Genomic DNA, 17,714 nt, shown 5'->3' with positions numbered 1-17,714 from the left:
ACTTACTACATATACAGGAATGCTACAGTACAGCTGAGATCTCATTGCAGATTTGAACTAATGAAACTAAGAGATTTAGTAACACTGTGCACACAACACACAAAAAAACAAACATTTAGGAGTATAGTAACTTTGGTCATGACGACATTTGACCTGATGGTCGAAAGTCCAAGCCATGTCCTTCAGATCCACAACAGTGTTATTATATAACAATGCAGGTAAAAACAACCCCACAAAACGACAACCTATTTGCTAAATTCACATATTGCCTCAATGCCCACACTACAGAAGACAACGGTCACGGCCTCTCCTGCCCTGATCCCACACTGTCCCACAATACTATGCCCATACTCACTTATCTGCTCTCCGTCCACCCCCACGTCCTCCGATCGCTCTGTGTCGTCCTCATCGTCCCCAGACGAGATGGCATCTGTAGAGATGACCACGGTTAATTCCTACTATCTCTGCCACCTCCCAACACAGCTCCAGCCATACACATACACTGCTACACACGCCTACACACCCACATGTACACACACACACTGCAGCACATGCTCATACATGCACTGATGTGTTTAGATGAGGTGGCAGAATCAGGTGATGTAATATTGACGTTTACACTGTTCACAAAATCACTAATCATATGCAATCAAGAACAGCATGAGAGTCACTGACGTTTGTAAGAAAATTTGAATAACTACAACTACATGACCATTCCACAACCCTTCGATGGCCATTCCCCAACTATCACCCTATAAAACAGCATCACAACCTCAGAAGATCAGGGATGTAGTAGGCTGGACACATGACATTTTTAACAATGCTTTTTTCTGATAAAAACTAGTTCATTGCATCAGCCGTGGTGCCCAGTTTCATAATATTATCATATGTCCCAGCTGCTTGCCATAGGTTTGAAGTAATCATGAAAAAACAGGCCTTATTTTGGGGCATTTTTCACCCTGCCAGCTCCTATATTAGTTATATTGAGCCCCGTGGCACCAATTCGCCTTCCGAACGTTCTATTCCCAGCCTATTGTCCTACGTCACAATGCCTGCTTTGCTATTGTTGGCAATGAGACCTGCCCACGTTGCTGGTAGTTAAAACGTAAACAACAAAAAATTACTCATGGAACTCTGAGGTCGTCCCATTGTTTCAAATCGGGAAATATAGGTATGTCTGTCTATTTCGCCAAATATCTCGTAATGTGTATATTTAGATTTAAAAAAAATTGGGCACCATTTTAATCATGAGAATCTCCTCTTTCTAATTATGTAAGTCTGGGCAGTGTGTTCCGTTGTCATCAAACGCTAGCCCCTAAATAACTTTTGCCCTTGGAACGTTGAGCACCCCCCATTGTTTTCCTACGGAGAGGCATGTTGGTATATTGGGCCAAATATCTCACAATGTGTATATTTCAATTTTTGTTGAATTGGACACCATTTTAATCAGGATAATCTCCTCTTTCTAATGTAAGGCTGGGCAGTGTATTCCGTTGTCATCAAACGCTAGACCAGAAAGTCAGAAGTTGCAATTTTTTCCCGACATCCTCATTATGCAGACATAAGCACACTTGGCACATTTGAGGTGCGGATGTTTACTTTCTACACAACTTGGTATTTTTCAGTTTCGTCATAAGAACAGATTGTAGTAGTAGTAGTAATAAAAAAGTGGCGCAGGGGTCTAAGGCACTGCATTGCAATTCTAGCTGTGCCACAAGAGATTCTGGGTTCGAGTCCAGGCTCTGTCGCAGCCAGCCATGACCGGGAGACCCACTGGGCGGAGCACAATTGGCCCAGCGTCCTCCGGGTTAGGGGAGGGTTTGGCCGGCAGTGATGTCCTTATCCCATCATGCACTAGTGACTCCTGTGGCGGGCTGGGCGCAGTACACGCTGACACGGTGGGCATTGTGTCAAGAAGCAGTGCGGCTTGGTTGGGTTGTGATTCGGAGGACGCACGGCTCTTGACCTTCGCCTCTCCCGAGTCCGTACGGGAGTTGCAGCAATGAGACAAGACGGCAACTACCAATTGGATAAAATGAAATTGGGGAGAAAAAGGGTTAATTTTTTAAAAGAAATATAAAAAGACGTGTGAGAATGTTTAAAACTGTACCTATCTCGGAATATGTTTGTTTGTAATCATTTTACATGTACAGTACTGACATATTTAATATCTTTTCCATTATTTATTTATTTCTGTCACACCCTGATCAGTTTCACCTGTCCTTGTTGTTGTCTCCACCACCTCCAGGTGTTGCTTGTTTTCCCCAGTGTATTTATCCCTGTGTTTCCTGTCTCTCTGTGTCAGTTCGTCTTGCATGTTTAGTTAAGTCAACCAGCGTGGTTTTCCCATACTCCTTTTTCTAGTCTTTTTTTGATAGTCCTCCCGGTTTTGACCCCTGCCTGACTCTGGACTTCTTTCCCGCCTGCCTGATCATCCTGCCTGACCTGACCTTGATTCTGCCTGCCTTTCAGTACCTTTTGGACTCTGTACTGGTTTTGACCCTTTTGCCTTTCCATGACCATTCTCTTGCCTTCCCCTATTGGATTAATAAATATTGTAAGACTCGAACCATCTGCCTCCTGTGTCTGCATCTGGGTCTCACCTTGTGTCATGATAATTTCAAAATAGTATTTTCTGTATAAAAAAACACACACATCATTATCATATTTCCCAACATGCTCTATTGCAGGTTGATTTTAAGAATTGTTTGCTTCAATATCTGTGTTTTTGCATGTATACTGATTGGTTGATAAGTGACATACAGTACCAGTCAAAAGTTTAGACAAACTTACTCATTCAAGGGTTTTTCTTTATTTTCACTATTTTCTACATTGTAGAATAATAGTGAAGACATCAAAACTATGAAATAACACATATAGAATCATGTAGTAACCAAAAGAGTGTAAAAGAGTGTTAAAATATTTGAGATTCTTCAAAGTAGCCACCCTTTGCCTTGATGATAGCTTTGCACAATCTTGGCATTCTCTTAACCAGCTTCATGAGGTCGTCACCTGGAATGCATTTCAATTAACAGATGTGCCTTGATAAAAGTTAATTTGTGGAATGTATTTCCTTTTTAATGCGTTTGAGCCAATCAGTTGCATTGTGACAAGGTAGGGGTGGTATACAGAAGATAGCCCTATGTGGTAAAAGACCAAGTCCACATTATGGCAAGAACAGCTCAAATAAGCAAAGAAAAACGGCAGTACATCATTACTTTAAGACATGAAGGTCAGTCAATACGGAAAATGTCAAGAACTTTGAACGTTTCTTCAAGTGCAGTCGCAAAAACCATCAAACGCTATGATAAAACTGGCTCTCATGAGAACCGCCACAGGAAAGGAAGACCCAGAGTCACCTCTGCTGCAGAGGATACGTTCATTAGAGTTACCAGCCTCAGAAATTGCAGCCCTAATTAATGCTTCACATAGTTCAAGTAACAGACACATCTCAACATCAACTGTTCAGAGGAGACTGCGTGAATCAGGCAGTCATGGTCGAATTGCTGCAAAGAAACCACTACTAAAGGACACCAATAAGAAGAGACTTGCTGGGCCAAGAAACACGAGCAATGGACATGAGACTGGTGGAAATCTGTCCTTTGGTCTGATAAGTCCAAATTTGAGATTTTTGGTTCCAACCGCCGTGTCTTTGTAAGACGCAGAGTAGGTGAACGAATGATCTCCGCATGTGTGGTTCCCACCGTGAAGCCTGGAGAAGGCGGTGTGGGGGTGCTTTGCTGGTGACACTGTCTGTGACTGATTTAGAATTTAAGGCACACTTAACCAGCATGGTTACCACAGCATTCTGTACCGATGAGCCATCCCATCTGGTTTGCGCTTAGTGGGACTATCATTTGTTTTCAACCGGACAATGGCCCAAAACACACCTCCAGGCTGTGTAAGGGTTATTTGATATAGAAGGAGAGTGATGGAGTGCTGCATCAGATGAACTTTCCTACACAATCACCTGACCTGAACCCAATTGAGATGGTTTGGGATGAGTTGGACCTCAGAGTGAAGGAAAAGCAGCCAACAAGTGCTCAGCATATGTGGGAACTCCTTCAAGATTGTTTGAAAAGCATTCCTCATAAAGCTGGTTGAGAGAATGCCAAGAGTGTGCAAAGCTGTCATCAAGTCAAAGGGTGGCTACTTTGAAGAATCTCAAATATGAAAAATATTTTGATTTGTTTAACACTTTTTTGGTTACTACATGATTCCATATGTGTTATTTCATAGTTTATTTTTCTACAATGTAGAAAATAGTAAAAATAAAGAAAAACTATTGAATGAGTAAGTGTGTCCAAACTTATGACTGGCACTATATATTTTTAAATCCAATTTGTTAGTAGTTGGACTTAATATACCAGTGAGATGGTTCCAGTTATAATGATTTAGGTAGCATCAATAATCAATTTGGAGGGTTGAATACCGGGAAACAGGTTAGCAAGATTTACCACCCAAACCCACTCCCTTTTCCTAGGATAAATAACTGCGAGAAACCGGTAAATTATTATAAATTATTTCTATCAACAGCATGACTTGAAATGGAACTGCTAAATTATGTGATGTCTAAATCTGGCTTCTCTATGGCCTTCTCTCCTATCTGCATGATCAATCATCAACGATTAGGGTGGGGAAAGACAGCGTATCTCAGTAGGAGCATAGCTCACAATGCATGTAACTTTTTTTCTTGTGACAGGGGGCTGTAGTGGAGCAGGTTGAGAGCATCAAGTTCCTTGGTGTCCACATCACCAACAAAACTAGAATTGTCCAAACACACCAAGACAGTCGTGAAGAGGGCACAACAAAGCCTATTCCCCCTCAGGAAACTAAAACGATTTGGCATGGGTCCTCAGATCCTCAAGAGGTTCTACAGCTGCGACATCGAGAGCATCCTGACTGGTTGCATCACTGCGTGGTACGGCAATTGCTCGGCCTCCGACCGCAAGGCACTACAGAGGGTAGTGTGTAAGGCCCAGTACATCTCTGAGGCTAAGCTGCCTGCCATCCAGGACCTCTACGCCAGGCGGTGTCAGAGGAAGGCCCTAAAAATTGTCAAAGACCCCATCCACCCCAGTAATAGACTGTTCTCTCTAATACCACATGGCAAGTGGTACCGGAGTGCCAAGTCTAGGACAAAAAGGCTCCTCAACAGTTTTTACCCCCAAGCCATATGACTCCTAAACGAATAATCAAATGGCTACCTGGACTTGGTTTCAACAGCCTTGGTTTCTCAAATGACTGCCTCACCTGGTTCACCAACTACTTCTCAGACAGAGTTCATTGTGTCAAATTGGAGGGCCTGTTGTCCAGACCTCTGGCAGTCTCTATGGGGGTGCCACAGGGTTCAATTCTCGGGCCAACTCTTTTCTCTGTATACATCAATGATGTACCTTCGGCAAAGGGTTCTACCTAGCACCAAAAGGGTTCCCCTATGGAGACATACCGAAGAACCCTATATGGTTCTACTTAGAACCTTTTTTTCTAAGAGTGTAGGACCTACACTATCACCAACCCTACCTTTGTCTGTCCCTGTCCTGACCTTGCAGGCTGGTTGGCTAGCTCGTTTCTCCCAGCCCTGGCTTATTGGTTGCTCCCTGCCCTGACTGGCTGGTTACCCACTATCCTGCTTCCTGCCTGGCTACCTGACTCACCTGTAACGTTCACTATGAAGCAGAGTGTGTCGCTGCCCTGAGGGCCCACGGTGCTGCAAGCGTACAGGCCCGAATCCTTGGGTGAGGCGTCGCGGATCTGCAGCACCTCCCGCTCTATCAGGGTGCGGTTGTTGACCCCCAGAGAGGAACCATCCTTAGTCCAGGTGATGGTCCCCACCTCCCCGGGCAGATGGCAGTTGAGCTTCAGCAATTCCCCCGGGTGCACCGAGCACACGGTGGGCTTAGAGATTTGGTATTTGGTCGGAGGCTCTGCAGAGCAAAGAAAAGGGAGGGGGAGGCCGAGGAGGGGTGTGCACAGAAAGGAGGGAAGAAAGACAGGGAGAAAGGTGGAAGAGGAAGAAACAAGCAATAGTGTAAGAGATATTATTTTTTTAAACACCACATAACCCCATGGATGCACTTAAATCAACGTAAAGCCAAGAGGAGTGATACAGAGAGAGAGGAGGCCCAAATTGTTTAATCTTAAAACCATATATTAACATGACAACCCTCATTTAGGACATACCCTAAACATTATCTTTAGTGTTGGGTTGTGTTTTCATGTGTAAAGCATGCAGTTATGGCCCAAAGCAGAGGGTAGAGAGTGGACAGTGGCGTGGAGGTGGAGGCAAAGCCTGTGAGAATAACAACCAATCACTGTGGCCAGACAGATAAAAAGACCCCCTGCCTTTCAGCACAAATACCAGCCAGTGTGAGTACAGCAGAGAAAGACAGGTACCTCCAAAATAACAAGATATACACTGAATAAAAATATAAACACAACATGTAAAGTGTTGGTCCCATGTTTCATAAGCTGAAATAAAAGATCCCAGAAATGATCCATTAGCACAAAAGCTAATTTCTCTCAAATGTTCTGCACAAATTTGTTTACATCCCTGTTAGTGAGTATTTCTCCTTTGCCAAGATAATCCATCCACCTGACAGGTGTGGCATATCAAGAAGCTGATTAAACAGCATGATCATTACACAGGTGCACCTTGTGGACCTTGTGGAAAATAAAATGCCACTCTAAAATGTGCAGTTTTGTCACAACACAATGCCACAGATGTCTCAAGTTTTGAGGGAGCAAGAAATTGCCATGCTGACTGCAGGAATGTCCACCAGAGCTGTTGCCAGATAATTGAATGTTAATTTCTCTACTATAAGCCACCTCCAATGTCGTTTTAGAGAATTTGGCAGTATGTCCAACCGGCCTCGCAACCGCAGCCCACGTGTAACCACTCCAGCCCAGGATATCCACATCTGGCTTCTTCATGCAGCCACTCAGACAGCTGATGAAACTGTGGGTTTAAAACTGAAGAATTTCTGCACAAGTGTCAGAAACAGTCTCAGGGAAGACTGCGTGCTCATCGTCTTCACCAGGGTCGTGACCTGACTGCAGTTTGGCATCGTAACCGACTTCAGTGAGCAAATGCTCACCTTCGATGGCCACTGGCATGCTGGAGAAGTGTGCTCTTCACAGATGAATCCCGGTTTCAACTGTACCAGGCAGATGGCAGACAGCGTGTACTGTATGATGTTGTGCGGTTTGCTGATGTCAACGTTGTGAACAGAGTGCCCCACGGTGGCGGTGGGGTTATGGTATTGGCAGCAATTTGAATGCACAGAGAAACCGTGGCGAGATCCTCAGGCCCATTTTTCGTGCCATTCATCCGCCGCCATCACCTCATGTTTCAGCAAGATAATGCACAGCCCCATGTCACAAGGATCTGTACACAATTCCTGGAAGCTGAAAATATCCCAGTTCTTTCATGGCCTGCCTACTCACCAACGTGTACGACAGCATGTTCCAGTTCCCGACAGTATCCAGCAACTTCGCACAGCCACTGAAGAGTGGGACAACATTCCACAGGCCACAATCAACAGCCTGATCAACTCTATGCGAAGGAGATGTGTCGAGCTCCTTGAGACAAATGGTGGTCACACCAGATACTGACTGGTTTTCTGATCCACGCCCCTACCTTTTTTTCCACGCCCCCACCTCTGTGGCCAACAGATGCATATCTGTATTCCCAGTCATGTGAAATCCATAGATTAGGGTCTAATGATTTTTATTTTATTGACTGATTTCCTTATATGAACTGTAACTAAGTAAAATCTTTGAAATTGTTGCATGTTGCGTTTATATTTTTGTTCAGTGTATTTTTTCAATCCCCTACACCCATCAGAAAGAAAATCCAGACAGGAAAGGGTGAAAGCTGTTTTAGAGGGAGCACTCAGTTTTTTTTCTTCCTGTCTTGTTTTTGGACAGCTAGACAGAAGACAAAACCTTGACCTAACCAAAGGTCTAACTACTCTGTTTTCCAGCCCTCTCTCTCTCTCTCTCTCGCTCTCAGTCTACAGATTTCAACACTCAGTAAAACCCTTCATTACAAAAACAAACCATGGCAGAGGTGCAAGATTTTTGGATTGTTAATTGCAATATTGTGTGTGCGCTTGTTTTCCATAAAATAAATAGTGTACGTGGCTAACGTGTCTTAGACAGTCCACATTTGGCTGACTGTACAGTAATAATTAGAGGCATAGTACAGAGGCACTCCCAACCGTTCCTGTATCTCAGCACACCTCCCTAAGTACATTCCACCTTCATTGTGTGTGTTACATTAACTCCCACCCCTGAGCAGGAAGAGAAAGTTAATTCCACTTGCAGGCAGCCGGCCATGCCAGAACGTGTGTGCTCTAAGCGCTCGCCCCGGGCACATTGCCCCACACAGGTATAGTTCCGGTACTGGATATTTTTTTATCTTTCCTTCACTCCGGAAATAATTAAGCCATCCCTCTCCACCCACCACCCACTGTGCATGGTCTGAGGAGGAGTGTGCATGTTGATTGATGGGGGCTATATTCACCACCTTAGTTTTTTCCCCTACATAGTTTCCTATACTACTTTAATTGCATTGTTATTGACTCTGCGTTTCCCTCCATTGTGTGATCAAAGCATGTGGAAAGAGCTGTTCCTGTTGCCTTCCACTAGGCCTGATACAGGCCTGGCGCTCAGTTCGGGAGCGAGGCCTCTCTATTAAAACAGGTGAGAGAGAAGGGGTGCACAGAAAGCTAATATACACAGAACTGAGAGGGGATGGCCATATACTATGACAGGCACCATCCATCACACACATAGAATGGGGGGTGGGGCAGGACATTGTTAAATGACTCCAAATGGTGAACACTTGGAAAGGTATGCTTAAGTGTTACTTTGAGCTGCTGTATCTCTCTTCTCTACTGTGTGTACATCTGTCCATCTTCATCAATGTCTCTCCTCTCTCATTCTTCTCTTTCGCCTCCTTTTCCTCCTCCCATGACTCTGTTGACCTGACCCTGACCCATCCCTAAACCTGTTGACACCTTCAGGATTCACAAATATTCATGGGAAGCATGGGGCCAATCACACTTACACCTCGAAACACACGCACTCCAAATTCACTAACCATAACCCACACAGTAGATTGTGGCCATGGACTTTGTTACAATGCAGCATCTCAGTGGTTGAGGATTTTGAAAACCACCACTGCAGACTTTTCAGCTCATCCTCCTCCTTCTACACCACAGGAGGATGTGTTCTGATATGAACTCATCTTACTCCGAGACACCTCTCTCCATTCCTACCACAGTCAGCTCTCCCTCCCATTCTCCCCATCAAAAAAAATATAAAACACATTACAAATATTTTGCTGCGTTTCGTAAATGCAGATCAAAAATACTTCTTATTGTAATTTCTGCACAGCATCAAACTAATTTTTTGCTTCAGTTGCACTTCTCCACTCGGATGAGAAATCACGAATGGGCATTCTATCAAAATACAGCGCTCTGACTGATGTGTAGCTACTTCTCTTGTACTTTTCTTGGTGCAGCCAGCCTACTTTTCTCTGGTAAAATGCAAGATTAACTTTAAGCAAAACATTAGGAAATGTAGCTGGTTACATTCTTTCTATGATAAACATTATAAATATGATGGCCATTGCATCGTTTTTTCATTGTCTCATTTACTTGTGTGGCTGTCAGCCAAATAGTGTTGCACTTCCGTTGTCATCTGATGACAATGAAGCTATTTTCTGCCGAATGTGTTGCACTGATGTATTTTCTGTGAAGGAAAACTGTAGTTGCACATCCCTGATAACTCTATTGAAGCAAAAAAAAACACTTGACTTTCAATATAAAACGCTTTCTCTGGTTGTGCTATTTACAAACACGTGACGAGCTCAACTGCTCTGGGGAACGACGGTAAGCTTCATAATGCAAAATAATGTGACAGGTGAAATGAAGAACACAATCTGCTTTATCTCCTAACGTATTGCACAAGTTGACTGCAGGTATTTAGCTACAAATATAACCATGCATTGAAAAACGTTTGCTAAATTTTGAATATTTATAAAATATTAGCAAAATGATTCCAAAAAGTGCCCCCCAAAAAATATGTTCAAGCAATAAGAAATCATCCATAATATTCCTAAAAAAAATCTTTCACAATTGCAAAAGGATAGATTTTTTCACCAATTGCATAATTTCAATTAAATTTGTCAACAAGCCATTGAACTAATGGCTACAAAATGATTAGGTAACATATTTCACTAAATCACTAGTAAGGTTAGAGAGGTTAGGGCTGTTGTGGTGACTGTATTACCACCACACTGCCATTCATGATTCATTGAGTCACGGTAACCTCCTACTATGCACTCTGGACATGCATTGGTAGTACCCAACTCACTAAAGACCACTAACTAACCACTCTGACATCAATGCAAAGGCAATCTTCTTGGGTATGACGCTACAAGCATTGCACTCTTGTATTTGGGGAGTTTCTCCCATTCTTCTCTGCAGATCCTCTCAAACTCTGTCAGATTTGATGGGGAGCGTCGCTGCACAGCTATTTTCAGGTCTCTCCAGAGATGTTAGAGCGGGTTCAAGTCTGGGCTCTGGCTGGGCCACTCAAGGACATTCAGAGACTTGTCCCGAAGCCACTTCTGAATTGTATTGGCTGTGTGCTTAGGATCATTGTCCTGTTGGAAGGTGAACCTTCACCCCAGTCTGAGGTCCTGAGCGCTCTGGAGCAGGTTTTCATCACGGATCTCTCTGTACTTTGCTCCGTTCATCTTTGCCTTGATCTCCGAGTCCCTGCCGCTGAAAAACATCCCCACAGCATGATGCTGCCACCACCATGCTTCACCGTAGGGATGGTGCCAGGTTTCCTCCAAACATGACGTTTGGCATTCAGGCCAAAGAGTTCAATCTTGTTTCTCATGGTCTGAGAGTCTTTGGGTGCCTTTTGGCAAACTCCAAGTGTGCTGCGTGCCTTTTACTGAGGTGTGGCTTCCATCTGGCCACTCTACAATAAAGCCCTGATTGGTAGAGTGATGCAGAGATGGTTGTCCTTCTGGAAGACTCTGCCATCTCCACAGAGGAACTCAAGAGCTCTGTCAGAGTGACCATCGGGTTCTTGGTTACATCCCTGTAAAAGGCCCTTTTCCCCCAATTGCTCAGTTTGGCCTGGCAGCCAGCTCTAGGAAGAGTATTGGTGGCTCCAAACTTCTTCCATTTAAGAATGATGAGGCCACTGTGTTCTTGGGGACCTTCAATGCTGCAGACAGTTTTTGGTACCCTTCCCCAGATCTGTGCCTAGACACATTCCTGTCTCGGAGCTCTACGGACAATTCCTTTGACCTCATGGCATGGTTTTTGCTCTGACATGCATTGTCAATTGTGGGAACTTATATAGACTAGGGATGCAAACTGGTGAGGGCCCAAATAGGTGACACTTATTTTTTTGTTTCCCCGAAACGTGCAAAAAATCCCTGCTAGGGGGAAATACAGGTTTTAACTAAATAAACAACAAAGAATATGATCTACATGCTCAGTCTGCTTGTAAAATAAAAAGTGGTTAAAGTGAACCTAACTCACAGCTAAAAAATGTAAAGAACACAATTCAATGTTATTTGTTGCCTAGACTTTACTACAAATGACACTCAAGTATTGAGAAAAGACAATACACTAATATTGCAGTTAGCCATAACAGCCTTCATACAGTTGAAGTCGAAAGTTTACATACACTTGGAGGTTGGAATCATTAAAACTTGTTTTTCAACCACTCCACAAATGTCTTGTGAACAAACTATAGTTTCGGTTAGGACATCTACTTTGTGCATGACACAAGTCATTTTTCCAACAATTGTTACCAGACAGATTATTTCACTTATAATTCACTGTATCACAATTCCAGTGGGTCAGAAAGTTTACATACAATAAGTTGACTATGCCTTTAAACAGTTTGGAAAATTCCAGAAAATGATGTCATGGCTTTAGAAGCTTCTGATAGACTAATTGAAAAATCAAAAGAAATCTGCCAAGACCTCAGAAAAAAAATGTGGACCCCCACAAGTCTGGCTCATCCTTGGGAGCAATTTCCAAACGCATAAAGGTACCAAGTTCATCTGTACAAACAATAGTACGCAAGTATAAACACCATGGGACCACGCAGCTGTCATACCGCTGAGGAAGGAGACGCATTCTGTCTCCTAGAGATGAACATACTATGGTGTGAAAAGTGCAAATCAATCCCAAAACAACAGCAAAGGAGTTTGTGAAGATGCTGGAGGAAACAGGAACAAAAGTATCTATATCCACAGTAAAACGAGTTCTATATCAACATAACCTGAAAGGCCGCTCAGCAAGGAAGAAGCCACTGCTCCAAAACCGCCATAAAAAAACCAGACAACGGTTTGCAACTGCACATGGGGACAAAGATTGCACTTTTTGGAGAAATGTCCTGAAACAAAAATAGAACTGTTTGGCCATAATGACCATCCTTATGTTGGGAGGAAAAAGGGGGACGCTTGCAAGCCGAAGAACACCATACCAACCGTGAAGCACGGAGGTGCAGCATCATGTTGTGGGGGTGCTTTGCTGCAGGAAGGACTGGTGCACTTCACAAAATAGATGTCATCATGAGGTAGAAAAATTATGTGGATATATTGAAGAAACATCTCAAGACATCAGTCAGGAAGTTAAAGCTTGGTCACAAATGGGTCTTCCAAATGGACAATGACCCCAAGCATACTTCCAAAGTTGTGGCAAAATTGCTTAAGGACAACAAAGTCTATTGGAGGGGCCCTCACAAAGCCCTGACCACAATCATATTGAACATTTGTGGGCAGAACTGAAAAAGCGTGTGAGAGCAAGGAGGCCTACAAACCTGACTCAGTTACACCAGCTCTGTCAGGAGGAATTGGCCAAAATTTACCCAACTTATTGTGGGAAGCTTGTGGAAGGCTACCCGAAACGTTTGACCCAGGATGCACCTGTGCTCAATTTTGAGTCTAATAGCAAAGGGTCTGAATACTTATGTAAATAAGGTATTTCTGTTTGTTTTTTTATATACATTTGCAAAAATTTCTAAAAACCTGTTTTCGCTTTGTCATTATGGGGTATGGTGTGTTGATAGCTGAGTTTTTTATTTATTTAATCCAATTTAGAATAAGGCTGTAACGTAACAAAATGTGGAAAAAGTCAAGGGCTCTGAATACTTTCCGAATGCACTGTATGTTTTGATTTCTAAGACATTCTAAGGTTTGTATAATTCACAACTAAATAACTCTAAATCTAGAGTAAATTGCAATTTTTACGCTCAACATAGCCACTTCATATGCACACTCACTCAGGAATGGGAAAAACATCCTTTCTAGATCAATTATATTCTTCTTACTATAAAATCACAATCTAAAATAATGGCACGGTACTTATAAGTATACACACTTCAAAAGTTTGGGGTCACTTAGAAATGTTCTTGTTTTCCATGAAAACATACATGAAATTAGTTGAAAAATGAATAGGAAATATAGTCAAGACGTTGACAAGGTAATAAATAATGATTTTTAATTGAAATAATAATTGTGTCCTTCAAACTTTGCTTTCATCAAATAATCCTCCATTTGCAGCAATTATAGCCTTACAGACCTTTGACATTCTAGTTGTCAATTTGTTGAGGTAATCTGAAGAGATTTCACCCCATGCTTCCTGAAGCACCTCCCACAAGTTGGATTGGCTTGATGGGCACTTCTTACGTGCCATACAGTCAAGCTGCTCCCACAACAGCTCAATAGGGTTGAGATCCGGTGACTGTGCTAGCCACTCCATTATAGACAGAATACCAGCTGACTGCTTCTTCCCTAAATAGTTATTGCATAGTTTGGAGCGGTGCTTTGGGTCATTGTCCTGTTGTAGGAGGAAATTGGCTTCAATTAAGCGCCGTCCACATGGTATGGCATGGCATGGCGTTGCAAGATGGATTGATAGCCTTCCTTCTTCAAGATCCCTTTTACCCTGTACAAATCTCCCACTTTACCACCACCAAAGCACCCCCAGACCATCACATTGCCTCACCATCCTTGACAGATGGCGTCAAGCATTCCTCCAGCATTTTTTTTCTGCGTCTCATGAATGTTCTTCTTTGTGATCCGAACACCTCAAACTTAGATTCGTCTGTCCATAACACTTTTTTGCAAATCTTCCTCTGTCCAGTGTCTGTGTTCTTTTGCCCATCTTAATCTTTTCATTTTATTGGCCAGTCTGAGATATGGCATCCTGGAGTCGCCTCTTCACTGTTGATGTTGAGACTGGTGTTTTGCGGGTACTATTTAAAACTTCTTTGGGATCGGTGTCCCATCCACGGGACGGTTGAGCTGACGTAGGCTAATGCGATTAGCATGAGGTTGTAAGTAACAAGAAAATTTCCCGGGACATAGACATATCTGATATTGGCAGAAAGCTTAAGTTTGTGTTAATCTAACTGCACTGTCCAATTTACAGTAGCTATTACAGTGAAAGAATACTATGCTATTGTTTGAGGAGAGTGCACAGTTTTGAACTTGAAAAGTTATTAATAAACAAATAGGCACATTTGGGCAGTCTTGGGCTATTTTGAAGAGTCTAAAGCTTTGCACATACACTGCTGCCATCTAGTGGCCAAAATCTAAATTTTACCTGGGCTGGAATAATACAATATGGCCTCCCTCTTGCATTTCAAAGTTGACGGTACAAAACAATACAAAAAAAAAGTTGTTTTTCTCTTTGTATTATCTTTTACCAGATCTAATGTGTTATATTGTCCTACATTCCTTTCACATTTCCACAAACTTCAAAGTGTTTCCTTTCAAATGGTATCAAGAATATGCATATCCTTGCTTCAGGGCCTGAGCTACAGTCAGTTAGATTGGGTATGTCATTTCAGGTGAAAATTGAAAAAAATGGGCGGATCCTTAAGAGGCTGCCAGTTGAGGACTTACAGACACTCTAATCTACTTGTCCTCTTGCTCAGTTGTGCACCGGGGCCTCCCACTCCTCATTCTATTCTGGTCAGAGCCAGTTTGTGCTGTTCTGAGCCAGTTTGTGCTGTTCTGTGAAGGGAGTAGTACACAGCGTTGTACTAGATCTTCAGTTTCTTGGCAATTTCTTTCATGGAATAGCCTTCATTTCTCAGAACATGAATAGACTGACGAGTTTCAGAAGAAAGTTCTTTGTTTCTGGCCATTTTGAGCCTGTAATCGAACCCACAAATGCTGATGCTCCAGATACTGAACTAGTCTAAAGAAGGGCAGTTTTATTGCTTCTTTAATGAGGACAACAGGTTTCAGCTGTGCTAACATAATTGCAAAAGGGTTTTCTAATGATCAATTAGCCTTTTAAAATGATCAACTTGGATTAGCTATAAACTATCAAAATAAAGAAAGTTGCACACTCCATGTATAATCCCCCAGCAATTTAATGGGTATTTACCAACGTTTCGGCATCACTGTGCCTTCCTCACCCTGAGGAGTATTCGCCGTTAGTAAGCACCTCGACACAAACTATTATTCTGGGTGTGTGCCAGCTCTTTTATTTTTTTAATCTACTATTAAACTTGGATTAGCTAACACAACGTGCCATTGGAACACAGGAGTGATGGTTGCTGATAATGGGACTCTGTACGCCTATGTAGATATTCCATTAAAAATCAGCCGTTTCCAGCTACAATAGTCATTTACAACATTAACTATGTCTACACTGTATTTCTGATTAATTTGATGTTATTTTAAATGGACATTTCAAAAACAAGGACATTTCTAAAGTGACCCCAAACTTTCGAACGGTAGTGTATCTTGTCTGCTAAATTAAAACAGGCCTACAGCCTATGGGATCGCGCATAGCCAGATAACATACTGTAGGCCAACTCATATTCTGTTCTTCTGAAATACATTTTCTGGTCAGGGACAGAAGAGATTATTATAATCACCAATGTTCCTTTTTAGTGATGACTTGTGTTTAACTAAATATTTGTGTTAACTTGCTGGGACTATTAAAGTTGGCAACTATAAAGCCGATACTCTACCAGATCTGGATCTCTTGTTCTTCTATTATTTCCCAGTATGACCAATTTCCCTAAAACATATATGTAGTTCTGTGATTTGTAACATTGTTGTTTCAATGATGAGTCAGTGTAAGGACCGATGCTGGAGACGAGAAGCAAGTACATGGAGTGAACATTTAATGGAAAACGGACAAGAAACAAACGTAACGACATCAATACTGACACGGGGAACAAACTGAGGAGCAGACAGATATAGAGGGGCAATCAACAAAGTAAAGGAGTCCAGGTGAGTCCAATGAGTGCTGATGCACGTAATGGGCGCCCTCCAGGGCCAGAGAGGAGAAGCGGGAGCAGGCGTGACAGTCAGTCTAGGTAAATCATTAGTTCTGATGGCAAAAATGTGCCAAATCCCATGGTTTTTAAGATGAGATCTACCAAACAGAAAGTTTCATCGTTGTTTCACAGTCAATTTCAATGAGCATGTGAACATTCCAACATGTCTCAACCTTTCTTTATCAGCCTGCAAAGATTCTATTGAAAAGACTCCCATACAACACGATTTATAACATTTTGGGAGAAAATATCATACATCAATTTGATCAGGGGCTTGCGGGGAACAATATAATACCATCAAACCTTTGCCACCCCAAAGTGGCCAAACTTTTGGTCTGGCCCATGGACTGACTACAAAGATAAGTTTGATGTCGGACAACAATAGAATGTTCATGATTTAATGCATGCCAAAGACGGTAAGATGAAAGGCGACATTCATACTGGGAATTTGGCGGGACGTTTAAACACTGAACTCATGACTAGGTCAGTTGAAGGAAATAAAAGTACAGGCTTTGTCACTGGCAATACCTTTCAGATATAAAAAAAAAAAAGTAAGCAAAAAGTTGGAATACTAAAGTTGGCTGGTTTTCGTCTCTGTTTAAAATGGATCTCTCTCTCTCTCCCTCTCAATTCAATTAAATTCAACTCAATTCAACTCTCCCTCTCTCTCTGTGACAGTTATTATCAGCGTGGCTATCACTCCTCTCCTCTATTCATTCACACCATCCTGGCAAGAGGGAATTATGCTCTATGAGGGACTGTGGCAAGAGGCTGCAACCAATTCTCACACCAGAACACACTTGTCTATCTAGCTGCCTATCTTTCTCACTCCGTCTGTCCAACTGTCTGTCATGTCTGTAAGCAGACTAAGCACCAACAGTAACAGTATCCAAGGAGCATGAGTTGCGTACATAAAGAGCAGTGTGATTTTTCTAAGTGTGTGATCATAAAAACAGACACTGCTGTAAACTAGCTAGCTCTTCTCTGCCATTTCTCAATCCTGTCGTTTAGTGAGAGGAGAGGAGTGAATAAAAAAGTTTGAGACAGTGACAGTCTGTCACACCTGATAGCCATGCTGATAATAACTGTCACTGGGAGAAAGAGGGAGAAATATCCATTTCAAACAGAGATGAAAACCAGATAACTTTAGCATGAAACATTTTTGCCAACTTTTTTTGTTGCGTACATAAAGAGCAGTGTGATTTTCGAAGACGTGTGTGATCATAAAAACAGACACTGCAGTAACTATTTCTTATTTTAAGAACAAATTCTTATTTACAATGACGGCCTACTAAAAGGCAAAAGGCCTTCTGCGGGGGCTGGGATTCCAAATAAAAAATAAATAAAATATAAATATAGGACAAAAC

At 42.3% G+C, this 17,714-nt stretch overlaps 1 protein-coding gene across 4 annotated transcripts in view; it reads right to left on the bottom strand.

Moving 5' to 3' along the window:
* Positions 1–17,714, bottom strand: part of LOC120046432 (fibroblast growth factor receptor 2-like) — a 100,732-nt gene that overhangs the window by 70,040 nt on the left and 12,978 nt on the right. For 2 of the 4 annotated variants that reach the window (XM_038991658.1, XM_038991657.1), the window contains exons 3-4: positions 5,658–5,927; positions 356–430 (exon numbers count right to left, since the gene is read on the bottom strand). The exons of 1 other annotated variant lie outside the window; for it this stretch is intronic. In XM_038991658.1, coding sequence (XP_038847586.1) covers positions 356–430; positions 5,658–5,927 — 345 coding nt within the window. The remainder of the gene's footprint in view (positions 1–355; positions 431–5,657; positions 5,928–17,714) is intronic. One more of the 4 variants, XM_038991659.1, reaches the window with a different exon arrangement.

The sequence above is a fragment of the Salvelinus namaycush genome, chromosome 4 (assembly GCF_016432855.1).
Source record: "Salvelinus namaycush isolate Seneca chromosome 4, SaNama_1.0, whole genome shotgun sequence".
Taxonomy (NCBI): domain Eukaryota; kingdom Metazoa; phylum Chordata; class Actinopteri; order Salmoniformes; family Salmonidae; genus Salvelinus; species Salvelinus namaycush.
Note: the sequence above shows the minus strand (reverse complement) of the source record. Positions and strands in the feature narration are given on the sequence as shown.